The sequence below is a fragment of the Perognathus longimembris genome, chromosome 14 (assembly GCF_023159225.1).
Source record: "Perognathus longimembris pacificus isolate PPM17 chromosome 14, ASM2315922v1, whole genome shotgun sequence".
Lineage (NCBI taxonomy): Eukaryota > Metazoa > Chordata > Mammalia > Rodentia > Heteromyidae > Perognathus > Perognathus longimembris.
The window spans coordinates 53,160,987-53,184,270 of NC_063174.1; the positions used below are offsets into that span (position 1 = coordinate 53,160,987).

At 52.6% G+C, this 23,284-nt stretch overlaps 1 protein-coding gene across 4 annotated transcripts in view; it reads right to left on the reverse strand.

The window, feature by feature from the left end:
* Ttc7b (tetratricopeptide repeat domain 7B) overlaps positions 1 to 23,284 on the reverse strand; it is a 213,800-nt gene that overhangs the window by 36,267 nt on the left and 154,249 nt on the right. For 3 of the 4 annotated variants that reach the window (XM_048362268.1, XM_048362269.1, XM_048362271.1), the window contains 2 exons: positions 18,373 to 18,513; positions 10,409 to 10,611 (listed from right to left, as the gene is read on the reverse strand). In XM_048362268.1, coding sequence (XP_048218225.1) covers positions 10,409 to 10,611; positions 18,373 to 18,513 — 344 coding nt within the window. The remainder of the gene's footprint in view (positions 1 to 10,408; positions 10,612 to 18,372; positions 18,514 to 23,284) is intronic. The other variant, XM_048362270.1, reaches the window with a different exon arrangement.

Below are 23,284 nucleotides of genomic sequence, written 5' to 3' on the forward strand. Positions count from 1 at the left end.
ATCTGGGGCCCTGCCCGCAGGGGCTGCTTTTGATGGCCGATGAACTTGCGTCTTTAGTTATGAAGAAAGACACAGCATCATGTATCAGAGGCTCCCCCGTGGCTGGCCAGCGGTTTCTGATGCTGCATTTGGAAGGACAGTGGCCAGAATTTCAATTGTGGATCTAATCGAGACTGAACTCTCAGCAGAGCCGGATCCAGGCTTAGTGTGTGTGTGTGTGTGTGTGTGTGTGTGTGTGTGTGTGTGTGTGTGTGAAAGATACATGGCAAGAATCAGGTCTCAAACAGACACAAAGAAGGAACAGTTCAAATGTCTCCCAAGAACTAAGGCACCGCGTTCACCATCAGATTCTACTGCATGCAGTCAATGACATCTAATTCTTACAGCCCCGTGGGCTGGGCACCATTGTTCTTACACACTGAAGAAGAAACTGAGACCCAGAGAAGGGAGGCCTGGAGGCCCTACAGCCTCTCTGTGGAAGATCTGACTCGAAGTCAAGCCACCTCTGCCCCTGATGAGACGTATCTGTGACTTTCCTGACTGTGCCCCCTCCTCCCCACTCCCAGTGCAGGAAGAGGGATGGTTGTGGGCCTGTGTTGGCAGTAAGTTAGAACTGTGGAAATGAGGGCAGAGATATGGACCCACATCTCAGCTACAGGGGATTAGGAAGAAAGTCTGCAGGAATGATCAGAACCTAAATGTCCGTTGGAGTCGTTCCCTGCCTGCTCCTAGGGTTCTGCTGCCAGCCTTTTCTCGTTCTCCTCTCTGGGACTCACACCCCAGCTATAGCTCACCTACCACCTACTGGCCACAGCTGACCCCTTGGCCAAGGCTCCAGACTAGTCATGATCCACCTGCACACCCACCCCACCAATGATACAGTGCAGCTTTTCCATGGCAGACCCAGACTGCCCCCTGCAACAAGACCTTCGACACCTGCGTCCATCCTTCTTCCCCAACCTGCTCCTCCTCCTAGGTCTCTTCTCCCAGGTGAAGGCATTTTATCTATCCAGGCACTTGAGAAATTACCTGTGGTGCACACCCTGTGGATGCAGGTTACTACATGCCCTACCTGGCCTATTCATGTTTATGTCTCTCCCTCTAGATGTCCAGTCCTGCTCTGATACAGTCATGCTTGTACCCTCAGGGTCTAGACCATATCTGGCACACAAGGCAAATCTCTATCTTCTCATTTAATCTGATGATCACAGGGTCAATGCACCATGATTGCAGGAATATAATGTGTAGGGCTGGCTTCTCCTGCCTGTGCATAGCGACTTCCACTAGAGCACTCTCACAGGGCTTTCCTGGACCTCCCAGGCCTTGGCTTGTTCTGTTCTCTCTTTTCCCAGATGAAGAGAAAGCCCACTCCTGCTTGGGAGGGGCTCTTGATGAAGCCCTGGTAGACCCCACCCCTTGCCCTGGCACTTGGTCTTTAGTCAGCAGAGCTCTGAGGCAGAGCCAGGCTTTGGGACTTGTGTGGGCATAGAGACCGCCACAGCTCACCTGAGGGATTGACAGATATCTTGATACAGCTGCCTCCTTTCCTAAGCCACCCCCTCAGCCCCATTGCCGAAGGATAACTAGAAACCTTCCTGCGTTGGACCAGTTTCCTAAATGAACGGCGAGAGTGGCAATCCAGACAAACTCTGGCTCCAGACAGCTGCAAGGCAGAGCAAGGAGAGAAAAGGTAAATGGCCTTCACCAGGGGAAAGACCAAGACTTCAAGCCACAAGGAGCAAAAGAAAGAAGGCTGAGCTGAGATACTGCTTGAGCCGCCTGCCACAGTTATCCAACCCTCAGGAGGCCCATAAGAACCCCCATCCACTGAGGGGGAGCCAAGTTCTCTGTGACCAGGGTCTGTGCTGGAGCTTAAAGTGCTGTCTCTTTCACCCTACTCCAGCCATCACCCCGGGATACAGGCCCTACTCCCCCCCTTTCCCCTTTTCTCAGGTGGGAAAGGTGCTCATGAACCTTCCAAAGCAATGGAGTCAGGACTCCAGCTCTGTGCCCTCCTCCAATCTGGCCTCTGCTTCCTTGTCTGCAAAGGTGATTCAGTTAGGGAATTACTTAATTACTTTCAGGTAGTGGCAAGTGTCAGATCAAGGGTTTTCATTGCCTTCTAGCCAATTTAGGCTACTGGGGTGAGACTTCTCCAGTCTTTCTCACCTTCTCCAGGAAGAAGTCCTCTCCAGGGCTTTGAGCCTGACAGTTTTTAAACTTAGACAACATGGCCCAAAGAGAGTCCTATCAGTCCACAAGGAGTCTTGGGCCAACCCTAAGAAACTCAGATACAAGATGGGTTAGAACCAGAGAGCCCAGATAGTCCAGACCGTGTGTGTGTGTGTGTGTGTGTGTGTGTGTGTGTGTGTGTGTGTGTGTGTGTGTGTGTGTGTTCTAAAACAGCAGGGCTAAAATTCAGAGGCTAAGAATCAAGAGTAGATTTAGGCCAAGCACCTGGGAACACAGACAACCCAGGCAGCACACAGCTTATCCAAGCCAGGGAGTGCAACCTGCAAAGCAGGGAGCAGAAGAACTTTGCTGTCAAGTTGTACTGGAATAATTTCTAAGAATAAATACCTTGGGTAGGATATGTCAGATTTTCAAATTTTTAGATCATAATTACTAAGGAGAGACGGAACTGCATTCCCCATAATTAGTCATTGAAGACTCTCAAACAGGAAATAGAAATAAACACAGAATCGATATTTTCCTTTAGCTGTAGCAAAGGCAGGCCCTGAGACAAAGGGGACAGCACTGCAGAGCCAGGCCTGGCCTAGGTTGCTTCTCAGCCTGTGATACTGGTCTTCAGGGAGGGCACAGCCATGTTCCTAGACAGCTGTGAAAAGTGCAGCTGAAGACCCAACGGAAGATGTCCCCTCCCCTAGGGACCTTTGTGGTGGGAGGGTGACTAGGGGATTGGGAGGTGGGCAGACAGGAGCCACTTGATGGAGAACCGGAATCCTCCATGCCTAGTGCTCATTCCTTTTACTTCAAGGAGAACACAGCTGCCCAACAGCCAGGGTAAGGTTTCAGCTAACAGCTTGCGGTTTCAGAAGGATCTGAAGACATGGCGTTGGTCATGGGGAACTGTTACTTAGCTGATTCCTCTCATGATCATTTCCAGTGCCTCTTGCTACCCAGCACTTCCACCCACAGTGCACCTCTGCCTCCCCCGCAACCCAGTTGGACCCACAGGGGAGCCATTGCTGAGCTAGAGGCAGCCAATAAAAGCTTAAGGCCAAGCTGCTTTCCTCAAAAGGGCGGGGCAAGGCAGAAGTGTCCCCGCCTCCCAGGCCAGGAGCAGAAAGCCCTACCAGGTTCACAGGCCACAAGGGACCACCTTGCTTACAAAACAATAAGGCCCAACCTCAGGGAGTTGGCTAAGAATGACTAACAGAAGCTACTACTACCAAAGTCATCTAACCAAGGGACCAGGGCTTTGGGGGGGGGGGTGAGGGAGGGAGCTGCTTCCCCCAACTTCTCCAAGCAAATAATGGTATTTAATGATAGTCAGGAATGAGAGGTCCAGGTAGTAGTCCTAGGCCAGGGGTGACAGTTGGTTTTCTCAAGGGCCAAGTCTGTCCCTTTTTAGGTTTCTCTGTGACCACAGGACTATGGCAGGGAGGTTCTAGTTTAAAGGTATAATCGGTCCATTCTGAGCCCCAGGAAGAAACTCACGGGGGTGGAGAAGGGGCCACTGCCAGGGCCCGCGGGACCCAATTCCTTGGCCTCTGTGCCACCCTGTCACCAAGACGTATAAGTGATCACAGTAACACGACGTCTGATATTTTCTTGTTCCAATAAGACCTGGGGAAGGTCACCAAGAACAGCTTCCCCCCCTGTAAACAAGAGATTCCCTGTTTCACTGAACATGGGAACAACAGGCACATCAGATGCAGCAAATAAGGTTTCCAATTTCATGGTAGAGAAGAAAGTGAGCGTCACGCCAAGTACTGATAGTGTTGCACGGGACTTGAGTTGTGCAAGGGGCTGAGACGCTGTGTGTATCACTGAAAACAGGGAGAAGATGGAATAAATAAAGAATGTGGACTTCCACTGCGCTGCTGATTCCCCGTTCCCATGAGCCTGAACCCCAGTAGACTGAGTCTGAACCCCAGTATACCAGGTGAGGACAGTAGGTAGATGGAGACCTGCAGGCTTTTCAGGGACCAGGAGGGTATCTGAACATCTCACAAGCTTTTCCTTCGGAGATCAGAATTTTTCTTCCTAATTTTCAAAGCAATTTTTTTTTTTTATGGCACTTGAGTGTGAACTCAGGGCCTTGCACTTGCGAGGCAGGTAGTCTACCACTTGAACTATGCCTTTGGCCCTTGCTGGGTCATTATTTTTCAAATAGGATCTTATGTTTTTGCCCGAGCCAGTCTATACACTATCTTCCTATTCCTACTTTCAGCATAGCTGGGATGGTGGGAATGGACCACTGTACCTAGATTTTTCTTTCCCCATGTGGTACTGGGGTTTGAACTAAAGGCCTCCTGCCTGCTTGGCTGGTGCTCTACCACTGGAGCCATGCTTCCACCCTTGCTTTTTGCTGGTTAATTTTAGAAATGGAGTCTAGTGGGCTTTTCTGCCTAGGCTGTCTTTGCATCTCAGTTCTCTACATCTCAGCTTTTTGAGTAGTGAGGATTACAAGTATGAGCCACCAGTGCCAACTGTGCCCAGACTTTTATTGGTAGAGTGAGGTCTCACAAACCCTATTTTTGCCTGAGTTTGCCTTGTGCCATGATCCTTCCAATCCTAGCCTCCTAAGTAAGCTAAGGTTATAGGTATAATCTACTCTACCTGGCTTTAAAGAAACTTCTTCAATTGTGAGAGAAGACAAAGTACAATTAATAGATGGAAGAGCCTCACACTGGACTACTGTCCAGCTCCGCTTGATGCCAAAAGAAAACTGGCACCGTGGATAAAAGAGATGCATATCTGAAGATCAGCTTTGAGGGGAAAGATCTCCAGATTCCATTCCACCAGAATCCTTGTGCCCAGGTTTTATCCAGACTAAAGGAAAGGAAAGCTGGTGTTGCCTGTCTGTGCTTACGGGGCCTCACTACACTGGACAGACACAGGGGCACAGGGTGTCAGTGCCCAGAGTTCTAGCATCTCTCTAGAAAACATGAGACCTAGCAATTTCCTAAATCTCAAAGAACAGCTGGACACATTCAAAGATGGGAGAGAGAGCAAAGCACCAAAGTTTCATAATTAGCGATGCCAGCTGCCTTAGCAAGCCAGGCTTACCTTTCTCCCTCTGTTCGCCCTCTGCCAGCTTTCCAGCCTATCATGCAAAACAGGTGAAATGCTTTCTCGCAGTAAAGGCATGGAGCTTGATGACTGTTTAAACGCCAGGGTGACCGCAGGTCTCTTTGAACTTTAGAAGAGCTGCGCTCTGCTTAGGGCCGTGTCACTCATCAGCTTTCTCCTGAGGGGGTCAACCTTCACGACCGCTGACGCAACTGAAGATGTGTGGTCCAAAAGACACATTCCAGTGCCACCTCATGCTGTGGTGATCCCTTTCCCGGCCCGCCATCAACACAGGGCACCTCTGGGTGTCTTGTGTAAGAAAGTGCTCAGTGGATAGCTGCCAGGCGAATGCCCCCCATGTGGTCTCTCGGAGCAGGACTGCAATCCATTTCTAGGGCTTTCATACTTGTGTCACTTTAGGGAGAAACCCTGGCAGACAGCCGTGGTGTGACGCCTTTGGCTTGAGGCCACCCTGATTGAATGAGAAGTTTTTTGTTTTGTGTTTTGGTGCCAGTCCCGGAGCTTGAATGAAGGGCCTGGGTGCTGCCCCTGAGCTTCTTTTGCTCAAAGCTAGCACTCTACCACTTGAACCACAGCTCTACTTCTGGCTTTTTGGTAGTTAATTGCAGGTCTCAGGGAATTTGCTGCCCCGCCTGGCTTCAAACTACAAGCCTCAGATCTCAGCCTCCTGAGCAGCTAGGATTACGGGTGTGAGCTCTGCATCTCACAATCCATCCCCCAAAGACTGGCCCCTTATGGAAACCTGATGCGGGTTTTACCATTGGGCGGCTGTAGCCCTCCCATCCCCTGCCATCTCCAGAACCTTGGCAGAAGCAAGCAGTCTTCTGTCACACTGCTCAGTTATCACCCCTTGTTCTGTGGGCACCTGAAACTTGGCCCCTCCCCAGTCTACCCTCTTCACATGAACATGGCTTCCTGTCCCTTTCAGGCCCTCTCCTCGCGCTTTCAGTCACGGTCCTCTCACCTCTCAGCTCTGACTGGGAGATAGCACTTCTCTGTCCCCTTCGGGGAGACACGCAGGCTCTCCTCCTTCCCACGGTGGGTGGGCAGGGCAGCTGTGTCCCCAGTGCCCCTGCTGTCCACTTCTGTGGCCATCGCTAATGCTGGCTTGGGCACCTCTGCGCTTCAAGCTGTCTTTTCCTCTAGGACCTAGCTGGCCCTTCCATCTGCTCTAGTTACACAGTTGCTTTCAACCTGCCCTGCACAATGGAGGGAGACCTAAGGCTCCTTCCTGCTGACACCCAGAGTGCCTGTTTATTGCTGGCCTTATCCACTCCCCTCCTGGCCAGCCTTCCTGGCTCTCTTCCATGGTCACCTAGCTCCTGAATGCCCTTGTTCCTTTCCTACTTCCCCATCTCACACAATGCCCGCAAAAGCCCAGACTGACGTTATCAGAGGGCAGCCAGATGTCCCTGTTTGCAGAGCCTGTCCCCAGCCTGGTAATGGTGTCCTCGGCCGCACTGTGTCTCTGTGCCCGTCCTTGGCCTAGGAAGCCTGGGGGTCCAGGGCTCAGGCCTGCACCCTGTGCCACCTTCCTCTCCCTTCACCCCCACCCCCGCCCTTCTACTCAGAACACAGCATGGCTGCTTTGCAAAATGCTTCTCTGTGTTTCATGAATTCATTGTGGGTCCTGAGAGCTGGAGGCTTTTTAACATCGCCAGCAAATACATGTAAATTTATGCATATATGCAAACGAATATGAAAATATGCCTCGAGATTTTCCTGGGGGAAAGTCTGCTCACTCCGAATTCCTCCCTTGTAAGCAGCATTCCTCTGTAATTTTCTATCCCTTCAGCGTATTGCTCCCTGCAGACCTGCCCACGCTCTGCACCCGGCCCGGCCTGGGGGGACCTCCTTGCCTGCGTGTGCTCATTGCCAGTGACCAGTACGTCCGTTTCCTCCCTGCTCGCTATGGAGGATTCTGGACACTTGTCTGAAGGCTGAAACAGTTAGGAAATTGCCCGCTTCTCCTGGGGTTTAATTTACATTTCTCTTGTCAAGTCTGACCTTCAGAACTTCACCTCACTTTCTCAAACTCTAGCTGCCTCTCCAGTCACAATTGCCTCTTTTTTTTTTTAAACAATGTTAACACATTTGCATTTTTACATCCATCAAAGAGCTCCACGGTTGTGGTGATCGGGCGCGTGCTGCCACTTGCACCCCTAGAAGTCAGTGCTAGCTCTCTGCAGAGGAAGCTGGAACTCTGTTCTCTGCAGCTGTCTGTGGCTACCCTGTTATACAACGTGGCTTCCTGCCTTCTACACAGCAACACACACACACACACACACACACACACACACACACACCCCTTCACTCTGAGCATCAGGGTGGCCACAGGCACCCCAACTCTATGCGTCTACAGTTTTGTCCATGACCTTGATCTGCCTCACAATGGTTTCCTTCCTCAGACCTTGGTCCGGTCTCTCTCTGGTACATGTTCTTCAAATTACTAGCCTGGAACTTCTGGCGCAGGCTTGGTGTGGGCCTCCTGGCTGCCCTTGCCCGGGTGCCAGGCAGTGGTCAAGAGCGCATCTCTGTTTCCACACCACTCTCCGCCACCTCACTATGAGCCCTGACTCTTGTCCCTGAACTTGGCCTGGCGAGGGGACACTTGTGCGGATCTCCCTGCTCCTGCCTACCCCCGGGGCTCACATACAGTCTGCTTCCTGTGACGGCAGATGGGGCCTGTGTGAGCCAGAGGGAGACTTAGTTCTTGTGCTGGCTCTGTCTCTAGGACATATTGGTGCTAATATTGTCCTCATGGATGTGGGTGGGGAAACTGAGGCACAACGAGGGAAAGTAATTACCTCAAGGCTAAAAGCCAGTGAAGGATTGTGCCAGGATTCCAGGCCAGGCCGATCTGGAGCCTCGGCCCCTGGCCCCTGGTGGGTCCAGTGAAGGGTACCTTCCTCTGCCCAAGGTCACAAACGGCTTTGCCACAGAGCCGTGGAGGGTAATGTCCTAGGGATAAAGAGACCCGGGGTTCCAGGAATCCCTTCCTGGGCACTGGACGGTCTAGTGTGCCAGAAGGAGGGGTCTGCCCCTTGCTGTGGAAGGGGTCCCCCAGGGGTGGGGTGGGCTCTGGGGGGCAACTGGGGACAGAACGCCGGCCAGGGTGCCCCACTTTCCCTGTCACCAGAAAGGACAATGACTAAACAATGACTGCAAGAGGTGGAACTGAAAATCTCTGGGGCTGTGGCTCTTAATCGGCCTCTACTGTGAGGCGTTTCCTAAATATGTCAGGAAGTGCTGAGCAAGGCCTTGCGTGTCTGCTATTCTTCCTTGTTTCTACTGGCAAGCCTCTCAACGCAGCCATGGTCTCTGGGCCTAGCTGTAGTCAACGGGTATGGCAGGCAAGGCCCACCACTGGCTAGTCCCAGGCTCCGCAGCCCCATGCTGGTGAAGCACTTGCCCCTTCAGAAAGGAGAGAGCCTGGCAATTACCAGGAGCTCAGATGTCTTGAGGAGCTCTAAGACGGAAACAGAAGACTCTCCTGGTGCGATTTTCCTATTTGATCTTGTGTCTCATGTGTCCCCCTTGGGGATGAACAAGAAATACTTCTCTGAATAATTCATAGCCCCCAAGGTGGAATAAACCTTGGGTACAGGGAGTTGATTATACCTCTTGGAATGTTCTAGCAAAAGCTTGGAGATCTGAAAAGCTCTTAATAATATCTTACAATACTGAGGCCCAAATGAAAAGCCAGGTAATATTTTTAATCAAGTAGATGAATGTTTGGATAGTAGGTGAAATTTTTTTTTTATGAAGTCACATTGAGCTACAGCATCCTCTTAAAAGGCTGAAAAAAACTAAGTACCTATAATTATTATAAGGTTGGGTTCTGCTAGGTTTACTCTATGAACCATTTGGTTTTCACACAGATCACCAGGTAACAGCTCAGTTCACAGAAACACCAAGGTTCCTGGAGGTAAGTGGCAAGCCCAAGTTCAAGTCCAGATCTAATTCATAGTGTATCGGTCAGTATTCTGCTGAAAACCCATAGTTACTGCCCAGCCCCACCAACTGTGCTGCAACACTGATGGGAAATGGCAAGAAAATGAAGGCTTTGGGACCTTCTAGGTGATTAGTTACAAAATGACATCCTCCCAGTCTTCAATAACAATCACCGCCTACTGAGCCTAATGTCTTTCCACTGCAGAAGGGCAGCCAGGCCCAGAGAGCTTACTTATGGGCCTTTCCCCAGGTCAAAGGGAGTGAGTGACATCCCCAGACTTCTGGTCCACGGTGGCTTTCCATCTCACACCACCGCCTGGTTATGGGCAGCTAGCAGAGCTTTTCATCAGCCCCCTAGGCCTCATGAACTTCGAGTTTCAGTTCAGGCTTCCAGAGGAAGGCGACAAGTGACAGAGCAGTCTGCAGTGTGACACTTCATATACCTTCTTGATGGCCAGCCCTCCAGAGTGACCGTGGGCTCCCCACCTGACTGATGCCAAGGCAGCTGGTGGCCACTTCTGGGGCCTCTCAAAGATGGGCCACACGTGGGGTGAGAAGCATCAGAGCAATGTGCCTTGTACCATCTGGGCACTCAGAAAAGGGAACTGTGCTCCCAGTGTGGGAACTGGCCCAGATCTCTCCGCCCAGTGCCACAGCCCCTCCCCTCTCCGGATGGGCTGCCCCCTACTGGCCAGTGGGCCTAGGAAAAGGCGCCCCAGGTGGAAGTGTTCTGACCTTTGAACCAAGTCCTGGGTGTGGATACTCCCTCAAGGTTGCGGCTGCAAGCAATGCCGAAACCCAGATGACAATGCCCGTGCCCAGGACGACAAGGACGTCCTTTATGCACCCTGGAGATGCTCCATTTCAACATCAACAAAGCCTTCGATAAACCAGGCTGCTTTCACAGAGAGCTTGGATCCAAACCTCCCCATGGTACCTAATAGAAGCCAGGGCCCCGCGGCCACAGGGAAGCGTATGGTCACCTCTTGGGGTGCCATCTGTATAAGCTATCACAGGAACGGCTGGTTTTGTGCAAGGAGACGGTCTGGCAAGCTAACTGTACTTGACCTTTGGAAACCCAAGATTTGAGGGGGAGGAGCCACCTGCTACTTCCAAGGGGAGCCCCGATCCCAGGGTGGGGGGGAGGCCGTCTGGGCCCGGGGCCCAGACTCACCAGTCGCTGCATGCTCTTCACATGGGTGGGGCTGATGGATAAGGCTTCTTCATACCACCGCCGGGCTTCGTCGAAGTTTCCTCGGAGCTCAGCCACCTGGCCCCGCATGTACAGGACGTTGTGGGACATGGGGAAGAGGTTGGCAGCTTCTTGGGTACAGGCCGTGGCTTCTGCGGGCTTCCCGATGCCAATGTAGACCTCAGCTGCGGGAGGAGAGCACAGAGCAGATGCAGTCCCAGTTTACTCCTGTCACGGGTCCTGTGAGCAGCTGTGACTCTGCTTGGGGCCTTCTGCATTTCCCCCAGGGGCGTCTGGCGGGGTCCAGAACCAGCTGGTCCCTCACTCTTGTGGATGGAGGCCAACGGTCTCCTGTGCCCAGTCCTGCCCAGGGACTCGGTCACTCTGGCTGTGGGCCGTGCAGGGTAGACATCTGTCAGCACCCAGCAGAGGGGAGGGAGGTCTTGCCTCCAACCTCTGAGGACACTGCCCCCGGGGACCACCTCGGGCGCTTCAGCATCTGGACAGAAGCTGGCCTGGCTCTGCCCTCTGCTCTGACTGCTGCAGAGAAAGGGCTGGAATGAGCACAGGGTCAGGCAGCCCAGAAGCGCACTGCCCTCACTGGACCTCAGCTCTACCTTCTGGCCTGTTCTCCTGAGGCCCGAAGCACGGCCAAGGCAGTGGGCCATGCGCACATTTGTAAAGGCTCGACATAAAGTGGCTGCTCCACCAGACTCAACCCCCTGTGGAGAAAGCCAGTGCATCCTGCAGACCCTCCACGGTCAACATCCCCAGAGCCCCTGAGAAACCAGGCCGCTTTCAACACAAACAGGGAAATGGCCAGTCCCTGGCCTCGACTTTCTCACCCCGGTGCAGAGAATCCCCATGTGCTCCGTAGTCCTGGCCTCTCGCCCCTTTCCAAGACATGGGTCAGGTAGGAACACTGAGTCTTGCCTCTAGTCCTCTTCTCCCAAGGCCTTGTCTGAGCCCGAGTCCTCTCTCCTGTCTCTCTCCACAGCAGCCCCATCTGTCAAACCCTCTGGCACAGAGCTTTCCCCGGTGGCCGCTCTTCCTGGGGCTCGCTGTCGTCCTGCACCTCCAGGGGAGCCCCAGCCTCTGGCTTCACCGCAGCAGTAAAAGATGCCTTCACCCGTATCTATCTCCAAGCTGTGTGCACGGATGTGCAAACTCATAGATTGGTTATACGACCCAGAAGCACCAAGAAGGGGAAATGGTAAAAGGGCATGGTGGTAACACGCGTATAATCCCAGCACTCAGCAGGCTGAGGCAAGACAGAGTTCCCGATTAGTCTGAACTATACAGCGAGACCCTGTCATAAAAAAGAAACCAAACCAAACAACACCACCACCACCGATAATAATAAAAAAAATGCCAAAAGAACATGATCGCACAAAAGAAGGGGATTAAAAAGGGTATGTTCACTGATTGTTTCATACTTAGAAGTTTCTGGGCCACAGCAGACCCTCCGGTGCCTTCTGGGCCCTGCCTCTCCTTCCTGGCCTTAGTGCTTCTGCTTGGGGGCTGGAAGAATGAGCTGAGGTCCACCCTCCCCTTCAGCCTGGCCTCTCAGTGCCTCCTGCTGAGTCCTCTCGGATCAGCCTTCCCTGCCCCCCCTCCACCCTGTACCCCACGTCCTTTTCCTCTTTTTTTTGGGGGGGGGTCCATTTTGGGGCTTGATATCAGGGCTTGGGCACCGTCCCTGAGCTTTTTGGCTCAAGGCTAGCAGCACTCTACTACTTTAAGCCACAGTTCTACTTTTAGTTTTTGGGTGGGTAATTGGAGATAAGAGTCTTATAGACTTTCCCGCCTGGGCTGGCTTTGAACTGCGATCCTCAGATTTCAGCCTCCTGAGGAGCTAGGATTAGAGGCGTGAGCCACCAACAGCCCGGGGTTTCCCTCCTTTATTTATTCAGCATTAGGGGTTGCACTTGCCAGGCAGGTGCTCTACCGCTTGAGACCCTGGCCCTCGTCTTTCCTGCTTGCTTTCCTACCCTGTGGAGCTTAGCACACAGTGTGGCATGAATGACACACGTGGTAGTGCTAGTGCCCGCGCCCTGGGCCTGCAGTCCTCTCGTCTGTTATCTGCATGGACTCCGGCGGTGGATAGGGCTATGGCGTCACCTCTGTAAAGGGGAGGGAGCTCAGGTGCGGCAAGGCTGAGTGCATCCGAGGCAGAGCCGGGCCCAGAGCCTAGGTGGCCTGGCTTGGGTCCGTGCTTCACGAAGGCACAGAGAACAGTTCCCTTTGCCTCAGAGGAAACTACAGACCTGTGAGCTACTGGCCCCCGCTGCCCTTCCTACCTTGCCTACGTTTCTGCCACTTCCCCCGTGGCGGGCTCCTGCACGGTGACTGCTGTCCCAGTATATAGGAGCGTGGTTCCTGCCTCCACACTTTTGTCTGCTCCGGCGTCTGCCCATAATGCTGTCACTCTAGGCACTTCGAGCCCAGCCCAGCGGCCACCCTCCCCGGCAGTCACCTCTGACCCTGCCCTTGGGGCCCCGGTGTCTCTCAGCTACCTGCCCCTGGCCCTGTTGGTGTGCTGTGTGTAGTCTCTTGGGGCGGGCCGCGGCAGGCTGTGCTGCAGACCTGTTCTTGTATAGGCCCGGCCCCAGCATTGGGCCTGGACACTGGGAGACGGCAGATCCCCAGCCCAGGGCCCACCCTGCTGACAGCCTGACCTCGGCGATCCTGGTCGGTCCTTTCCTCAAGCAGTCGCGCATGCCTGGTGACGGAAAGTGCGCCTTGCCCTGGCACAGCCCTGGGCCTTCCTTCTGTCTTTCTATCCTCCAGCCTCTTCCATCGTGAGAGCCCAGGAGGTGACAGACTAGCTCAGGGACTTACAGAAAACCACCGTGGAAACGTGGGCAGTTCACGCACAACTTCCTCCCTAGGGCGCACATGCCAGGCCATGCCTGCCTCCTCTTCTCAGGAGACCTGACTCGACTGGCAAACACAGGGGACCTACAGGAATGGGGCACTTCTGTCCTCAGTCTGAATCAGGCCAAACCTTCACAAGGACAGCATCAAGGCTGTCCAGTGTCTTCAGTACACAACGCTCATGAAGCACTCGCTAGACGAGGCGAACGTGTGGCTTTGGGCTACTCCTGATCCCTGAGCACGGTGGCACAGTGTGTTCCTTTCATTGTACACTTGGCTCCGACTTGCTTCCATTTTAGGGGGTAAGGCTGTGGACACTTCCAGGATCCCCAGGCCTGGTGCTCTGCGTGGGTTGTAAGGTACTGAGCTCTCCTCCTGAGGTCGTGGAGAAGGAAGCTTGGCATGGGGAAACAGGGACAGGAGGCTTCCAGAAGGCTAATCACAGGCCTTACCCACCTCACCATGGTGTCCATGTAAGTCCTGTTTCACGAGGGTCCTCAGTGAGACCAAGAGGATGCCAGGTGCTGTATTTATCATCATATATTGTAAGCATTGGGCCACAGGTGACAGTGTCCCCAAAGGAGGACGTGGAAGACAGATGGACCTAGGCTAGACAATAAGGAAGGGTGAAAAAGACCTGCTCAGTGCCCTGGGGGCTGTGGGAAGGGGCCAGCACTGACAAGGCCTGTGCTCCTGAGGCAACCGGGGCAGGCAAGTGTTTGTCTGGGGGCTGCTCCAAATGCCCCCATTTTAAGCTCAAGTGCCTACTAGGGGTCTGGATCCGAGGGGTCCCCAGATCGTGGCATTGCTGCAACGCAACTGGATCATGGTACCGATTTCATCACGGACAAGTTCCTACTGCATGGGCTCCGAGGGGGTGGGCTCCGGGTGGAGGAGGTCCTCACTGGGGTGTCCTCAGACCCTTCCGCCTTCTCTCTCTGACCATATTGCTTCACCACATGCTCCAGGCCATTAACTCACTGCAGCCTAAAAGCAATGGTGCCAGCCGGCGACGGACTGAAACCTCCGAAAGTATGAGCCAAAATAAATCTTTCCTCCCTTTAAGGGATCTCAGGCATTTGGTCATGGCCATGGAAAAGTGACTGACTGACATGGACACAATGTCCTGCAGTGACTTTTCAGGAATGTGACACAGTCAGGTCCAAACGGGACTCTGGAATCTTCCTCCCCGACTTGGGAGAGCCGGGTCCCCACCACAGGCTGCCCTACTGCAGAAAAGGGCACCTCTGCTCACCCATGGACTCAAGCCTAGCACCTAGTGTTCTTCCTGGATTCCACTTTTCTTTCACTCTCCAGATCGCACTCATCAACCAGACCAATTGGCTCTCCTTTGGAAAAGGGCATCAGATATACCCTTCCTGCGGTTACTGTCGCCAAGATCAACACCCATCACTGTCTTCCCGTCCTCAGTCCAGCCTTTGTTGCCCTATATCCATTCCTGCATTTAGCAGGAGGGAGCTGTGTACGTGTGTGCATGCACACGTGTGCAGGTACACATGTGAGTGTACTGGTACCAGGGCTTGAACTCAGGGCCTGAGTGATGTTCCTTAGCTGTTTTGCTCAAGGCTAGCACTCTACCACTTGAGTCAGCTCCATTGTCAGCTTCTTGGTAGTTATTTGGAGATAAGAGTCTCACAGAGTTTCCTGCCGGAGCTGGCTTTGAACTATGATGATCAGATCTCAGCTTCCCTGAGTAGCTAGGATTACAGGCGCCTAGCTTGCGCTTTCCTTTTTAATTTGTAACCATCTATCAAAGAAATTTGCCTGGTGTCTGTGATAGGTGCGATAAATATTTCCCCCATTTAAATTTTGTGCTTTTTATCTGTTTCTCCCAAAAGTTAAAAAAATATATATATCCATCTAGCTTTTCTTTTTGGCACCTGGGAATCCCCTGATATTTTGACAGCAACTGCCCAATTCTCTCTCTTCCCCAAGCGCTGAGTATCTCATGGCACCATTTGTGTCATGCCAAGAGTGGCGGGGGGAGGGGCTTCCCTCTGCTTTGGGGGCAGCTGTGAGCATTGTACCAGAGCTGAAGCTAGGGGAACGAGAGCACAGTTACGGGGCGCTGCCCCTCAGTCCAAAGCCTGTGAACCATGCACTTCCCTTTAGGCCCAAAGCCTCACTGTTAGCCACCAGATCCTCACACAACCACACGAGTTGAGCCAGAGCCCTTCCAAGCCAGGCAGTTTCTGGGTACCCATCTCTGAAGCCCCACATTGGGGTGGCAGCTAAAAATGCCCTGGCAGTAGGTGGTTAATTTCTGCTTGTTACTTACTAATAATTATAGCTTTCACTTTGGCACCTCTCACAGCCGAAACCAGTGGCTATTCTTAGATGTGCAAGATCAGATTTTTTTTTTTCTCATTTCTGCTGGCAATTTAGATGCTCTCCCAAATTCCTTGGTTTGGGGCCTTGCCTGTCCTCCCCCCCATCCCCCCCCCCCCCCCCCCCCGCGCTCCTCCCAGGCTCCAGGAGATTGCGTCAGCAGGGTTGAGGGGCGGCCCTGTGGCTGGCCTCCCGGGAGGAGCTGCATTGCAGGCAGCAAGGGAGCCACAGCCAGGGGGCACCTGTGTGATGGAATGCAGCTTGTGTCAGCTCCACCCCTCCAGCCGCTTCTTCCTGGAAGGGCTTGGTGAATGGCATCCAGCAAGCTGAGACAGTACCACGCGTGCGTCAGAGGGGGTTCTAAGGATACCACGCGTCTTCACGTGTTTCAGCTTCCTCATAACCTAGCACAGCACAGACACCCTTTGCACCCCTGCACGGAGAAACTGAGGCACAGCCGGCAAGTCACTTGTCTGAGGTTGCGTGGCTCACGCACTGGGAAGCTTGATTTCAGAGCCAACCAGTGTGGTCCGGAAAACTCTGCCCGAACCCTAATTTCGTATACTTAACCTTATTTCATACACTACCTCCCAGCATCTTGATCGCAGGCTCTGGCTCAGTGGTCGTGGAGACAGAGCTAGCGCCTACCTCCCTAGATTCACAGGTACAACACAAAATCTTATAGAAGAAGCCTTGGTGCCATGAGCCATCACAGGCTCTCAGCAAGCAAGAGGAGGGGCGGGAAATGCCACAGAAACACCCCACCCTGGGGGTCCGGCCTTCATCTGTTTTCTCTACAGCTGCCAAGTTGATGGAGTGTGGCCATCTTGCCAGAGCTCACGATGGACACAGAGAGCAGATGGCACTGGTTCCCGCAAACTGTCAATGAGGTCACCTTTACTGTGCCTCTCAGTACTCTGAGACCAGAGCTCAAGGCACACATGGCAAACCCGGGCAGCCCACTGCAATCTGTCTGTTTTCTTCTCAATCTACTTCTTTAAAGAGTATACGAGGGCTGGGAATGTGGCTTAGTGGTACAGTGCTTGCCTAGCACGCATGAAGCCCCGGGTTCAGTTCCTTAGAAAAAGCCAGAAGTGGCTCAAGGGGTAGAGTGCTAGCCTTGAGCAAAAGAAGCACAGGGACAGTGCTCAGGCCCAGGCAAAAGGTGAGACCCTATCATCTCAAAATAATACAAAATAATAATAACAATTAAAAAAAAAGGTGCGTGCGGCCCTTGGATCACCACATTTTCCAAGCGGCCCGCAGGAGAAGCAGCAGCTGTCTTATGGACGGTGGTCAGGAACAGGGCCGCCTGGAAGCATGGTCATCTGTCCCTCTAGCCTTTGAAAACTCAAACTTTCGCCGGGTGTGAAAGCCAGCCCTGCCCCCCACTGGCCCTGTGTGTTCCGAGGGGCTCCCTGGGCCTGCACACGAAACCTCGCTCCTTCCCTGCCTGGCCCTCCCGGTCCCCGTGCACGAATGTGCCCCAACAGTCCCGTGTCTGAATCCCAGGTGATGAATGGGTTGTTCTGGCAGAGAGCCGGGGAGAAGGTCTTCCCGCGGAGCCCCAGCTCTTCCTGGCAGCCTGTCTGTGACCTCTCTGGCTCCAGGCCCAAGGCTGGGGCGCGTGTGCCGTGGGGAACAATGGCACAAGCGTGAATCAGCCCGCTTTTGTACTTCTGCTCTGAAGAATATAATTTGTTAATTTACGCTAGTTGTTATGGCTCAATTAAAGATGTCAACACTGAACATGCTGACTGGGCTCTGCTCGGTGACTTCAGAGTCAAGGTAAATCTGGCCACGCTGTCACATGCCCAGGTCGGCCAGTGGTGACGCACAAGGGTGAGCATCGCACAGCTGGGCAAAGAAGGAAGAGACAGATGACTGGCGGGCGACACGCCCTTCTCAGCCCCACGTGGGCTGGGAGCCGGCAGCCTCGGGGCTGGGCCTCAGAAGGCTCATCCAGGTCATGTAGATGTGTGATAAAGCCCGAGGGGCAAATGTCACTTTTCATGCAGAAATAGGAATCCGCAAGTACATTGGCAGCCATCCCCTGGGAGCCCAGGACGGTGGGATTCTTACTGCACAGAGGCCGGGCGCTGGACTTCGTTCTGGGATTTCCAGCTAGGAGGCGGCAATCGCTGAGCCAGCTGACCGCCACACAAAACCAGGACAAGGGCAACTGTCCCTGCGCTGGGCTGGCTTCCCAATCAATGACAGCTTCTCCTGCCTCTCTCTGTGGGTGACCAGAGGTGCCATCCGAGAGAAGTGAGGGGGACAAACACGCTGCTCTGCCCTGGCCCTGATGGAGGGGGTCTGTGCCATCCACGCCCCTTGTCCCCTCTCCTGGTGACTCTGAGATTTGACTGCCACGATGTGCTAAAAAGCCTTGTGCTCACTGACCCGGGAGACAGGTGCTATTCTAACTCCACCACGCAGATAAAGCAACCGAGGTAAAGACAGAACTCGGGGCCAACCAGTTGGGATTTCACGCAAGTCACCCACAAAGTCTGAAGGGGTGCAGCACTGTATGCTATGTGACAAGCACTCCAGGAGTCCGGAGCCTCATTCAACTGCGCACTCAGGAAGGACTGGAGCGCGGCAGCGTCACTCAGAGTGTCTGCATAGACACAGTGCCAGCTCGGTGCTTGACTTGGAAAACGTCGTTCTCCTGACAGAGGGGTGGCCCCGGGGAGGGGCTGGGGGAGGGGAGGCAGTACCTGCGTGGAGCCAGATCTGTGCCAGCGTCATCCAGGGGTGCAGGGGGCCCTGTTTAGGGGCGCTGCTCTGCAGGGACGAGGCCACTTCCGACAGCGCCTGCTCCACTCTCGAGGCGGCGACGGATGTGGCATGGATGGAGCCTGCGGGAGGTTTCGAGAAGACGGCATCAGGGGTGCGAGGGTGGAACAGCAGCCACACACCAGACAAGAGACCCCCCCCCAAACACAGACATGAGTGCGAACGGACACACACCCCTTCCCCAGGATGTGTCTGAGTTATAGTCCGTCAAGAAACGGGGACCATCGTCATGGTCTGGGACCTCGCTCCCATCCATCCTGCTGCTTCGCTGTGCTTTAGTGACACACAGGGCACATGCTACGCTAAGCACCCCTCCAGGGGCTCAGGGGCGATGTGAGAGCAGGGAGGGGGTTCAGCTAGACACAGAGCAGGGGCACGAGTGTTAACACACACAGAGTCGAAGGGCTACAAAGGGACGTTCCAAAGCACCCGTCTGGGGCTGAAACTTAGCAACCATACGGAGAGGGCGGGGGGGGGGGCAGGACCACACTTGCTTCCTGGGGAGGTGTTTGGAGAAGATGCCCAGCCATTCTCCAGACAAACCCAAGGTCTCCCATCTCATTAGAGCAGCCTGGCCTTCACGAGTGGACAGCCCCAGCCCTGGACGAAGAGGCAGAGCCCAGGATGTGGCGTGCAAACCACAGAAAGAGCACACTTCTGCTCTGAGTACAGCCCGTGTCTATCCTTAAGACTAAACACGAGCGGAGGATGGCCGACATCAAAGCTGCTTAGAACATTACCCAATGACCTCATAAAACCCACTGTCCCCAAAGACTAAGGAAAGGGGCCACTGAGCACGTCCAGCGGGACAAGCATTGATGTGGTCCATGAGTCAAAATGGGAGGGCGACCAGCTGGGAAGGTGGCCTAGTGGTAGAGTGCTTGCCTAGCATGCAGGAAAGCCCTGGGTTCGATTCCTCAGCACCACATAAACAGAAAAAGCCGGAAGTGGTGCAGTAGCTCAAGTGGAAGAGTGCTAGCCTTGAGCAAAAGGAAGCCAGGGACAGTGCTCAGGCCTTGAGTTCAAGCCCCAGGACTGGAAACAAAAACAACCCAAACAAATGGAATGGTGGCCCCTTGAGGTCCTGATGATAGGAGACCACCCCCTTAAATAGGGCTCCATTTCCCACCTCATTCCAACATTCACTCCTGCAGGCATGGTTTTGGAAATTTGAAGCTGTTCATACTGATACTGTTCTGAACAATTCTGAATTTATAATGTGTCAGAAAGTTGAATATAGAAAAAAAAACATTTCAATATCGTTTGTGGCAACTGTCAACCTCTCGTGATAATACGTAAATGCTGGCTATGCAAATAAACTGAGCTGGCTAGACTCTAGGTACCACACAAGTATGAGTAGAAACATAATTTTAGCTGGGTTATGGAATGTACTGTGGAGGATCTGCAAGCCGGGTACGGTGGAACACACCTCTAATCCCAGCACTCAGGAGGCTGGGACAAGAGGATGGCGAGTTCAAGGCCAGTTTGGATTACATAGTGAGTTCCAGGCCATCCTGGATACAGAGTGAGACCCTGTCACCAATAAATAAATAAAAGGGAAAAAAACAACAGTACCCACTAGCCATGGTAGCCATCTCATTGCTTCAACACAACAGTTATATAGTTATACTCAAATCCTTAGTGGAGGTTTGGTGGGAGGACGTGAAAATACACCAAAGGCAAGGCATTCTGGTTCTGAGGACAGTCCACAGGCAGAGCACACCTGGGAGGAGTGCTCAGGAAAGGCCTGGTGGAGCTGGAGAGGGAAGGGGCCAGACACAAACAGAGAACTGTGGCCAAGATACAAAAACTCAGGTAGGGTGAGGTGGCATTGGAGGCGGGGGGCTCTCAAGTGTGGCCATCAGCCTACCCTTGTTTAGACAAAGTATGCCTAACTATTTAAGACATCGAAATAGCAAGAATGATTCAACCACTGTAAACCATTTTGCTCTTATTTTGTTTTTAAACTTTTCACAAGAAATCCTATTTTTGAAACTTTGAGAATAAAGACTTGAGGTAGTTTCCCTGGCAGAGATGAGGTGGATGAATAATCTGGAGACTGTGGTTACTCTTCTATGCCATGACCACCAAACTGGCATGGTTTCTCATTGGCTACCCTGAACCAGGGCTCTCACCCCTGGCTTCGCGCGTGCCAGTTACGCGGGGATTTAAACACTCGTGACGTCATAGCTGGACTCTAGGCCGGATGAGGCTCAACCCTCGGAGAAGGGCTTGGCGTGTACGTGTGGGTCATCCGAAGGGATTCCAACAAGCAGGTAAGACCCTTGAAGAGCACAGAAGCAGACAGGACCCATGGTGAAGCGAAGCTGGACCAGGCTCTGGCCTGAGTGGTCCCACTTCCCATGGCCTGAGGGTCACCCAGGGAATAAGGTTTCAAGAAAACCTCCTTTTCTCACACAGTGGTTCTCAGTTCTTGCTCCCAGAATCCCCTTGGATTCTGAAAGATTATTAAAGACCCTTTTATCTATTGGTATTTACCTCAGTAGAAACTAAAGTGAGATAGGTTTAAAATATGCCATTGCTAGATTCATTCACAAATAATATCAAATTACTGCCACAGAAAAATCCTACATATGTTCTACCAGATTCTATGGATCTTCTGCTACAAGGATCTGTGGCTTTTAGAGGGACAGATTTTGTTTTGTTTGGTTCACAAAGGAACGAATCAGGACTCCCACAAAGTTCTTCCTCTTTGCAACATCTATATACAACTAAACTAATTAACTCAGTATAGTAATGTATTTCATATGAATAAGTTTGGGTAAATGATGATGATGATGATGATGATGTCTGTAGCGGTGGTAGTCATCAGGTTTGGAGAACAAATTATGTTTTGGGCCCCGTGATTAGCATTTTGTATAGACTATTTAAACAATTCCGTGAGGCAGGTAGCGATGTCATCTGCATTTGTTAGATGACAAAATTGAGACTTACTGAGGCTCAGTCACTGCCTGCAGCCCTCATCTACTCCAAGACAAAACCAGGACTCAAACGCTGGTCTGACTGCTGTGGGCCTCCGTGGGTCCCTGGGAGAAGCCTGGCCTCAGGGCTTCCGTGGGTGTCTTTATCCCTGTAGAGACCACAGGTTTTACAGCTGATGTCACTGTCCTTCTTACTAGACTGTGCGGTGTTAGAAAACAAGAGTATGTCATTCGCCTGGGGATTTTCAGAGACTAACAATGCCAGGCCCATCCTAGATGTCAGGTCTTAGTGTGTGGAACAAATAAATGGATAGATGAATGAATGAATGAATGAGTCATATTGAAAGTCACAACCTCACAGAACCACGGAAAGAGAGCGGTCCCTCTTTAGGGTACGTGTCTGTGTGTTCTAGCTCTCTTCCCTAGTCATGGGTGAGAGGTCAAAACTTCCATTGTCTCAAAGAGCTTTCCAGTGTGGCTGGCATTGCTGCCGGGCTGAAACGACAGAGCACGGTTCGAATGAAACACTGCCGTCACTTAGTGGCTTTATTCTCTCTGATAAACTAGCTAATTAAACAAAGAGAACTGAGTTTTATCAGAAATACTTTTTTTCCCCCTTCCTAGTCAATTCCTTACTACACACAAAGGCAGAAAGCCTTCTTCTGAAATACAGATATAGACTCATAGTGGCAGCTAACTAACAGTAACAGTAAAAGCGTACAATAACTACTGGCATCTACAATTCCCAGCAGTAGCACAATAAATAAACAATGTCTGCCATTGCATTAGAATTTGAAGGCATGACTGAATCATGCTGAGACAACATGTACCTTATTGTCCCTTAAGTCTCAAATGGTAAGTGTCAGTAGAGATTCTAGATTTTGATTTGTGTAGGTAAATGGGAAAATGCGAGTTCTAGCCCAAACGTCCTATCTCTTTTCTACCTCACTAAAGCAAATGCAGTCTTGCAAAGTGCATGGCCCAGAGAGGAAATGGACCCATCGGGGCTTGAGAAGGGAGTCAGAAGGAAGACTAGAGGATAAAATCCCAAGACGAAATCCAAGACTGCAGAAGTCAGGTTGCAGATAATCAGGTTCAACAGCCAGGCAAGGGGCCAGGGCCGTGGACGGCTTTTATCACACTAACTCGAGAAGTGCTTATCACTGCTGTGACCTTGGGGTGGGCAGCTGTGTAGCAGCCGCCACTCCCCTCCAAAGAGATAATGTGCTCTCAGAGGCTTGGAAAGGCCACTGTGAAACGAAATGACCCGAGTGGTGAGGACATCCCTCAGAACCTGGCCCAGGGTCCGTGATCTCCTTGTACCAGGGGGTACAAGGATTCAGGAGACCTTGAGCTGAGGTGATGTGAATTCCACCAACCATGGTTTTCTGTGCTCTCCTACTCAGACCCCCCAATGAGCAAAGGCTGTCAGTCGCCTGATACAAAAACTTGAGGAATGGTTCCAAGTTCGAATCCATAATCTTCCTCCCTGCTGTCCCTCCTCCTCCTTTGCTTCCTCCCAGGGCCTGGCATTTGGTAGGTAAACCTTTTAGCCCTTGAGCTACGCCCCCAGCCGCCGGGTTTTACAGGCTCTCCCTGGACCACCGTGCATGTGGCATCAGGCACTGTGGCGAAAAGACACTTGTCCACGGAGCTCGGGGCACTGGGGCGTCGCACTCTGAAGTCTCCCAAGGTTTCCTGTCGCACGTGGAAGACCCGAGGGGGACCCTCGCACTCCCGGCTGCCCTTTTCCTTCAGGCAGGTGACAGCCATCTGGAAAGCCCCACGCCTTGCCCTGTCCCCTCACATCTTGGCACGGAGAGAAGGTAAGCTAGCTATCGGGTGGAAAGCTCCCTGCCCGCTGACACGGAGCAGAGTTGGAGGTGATGCT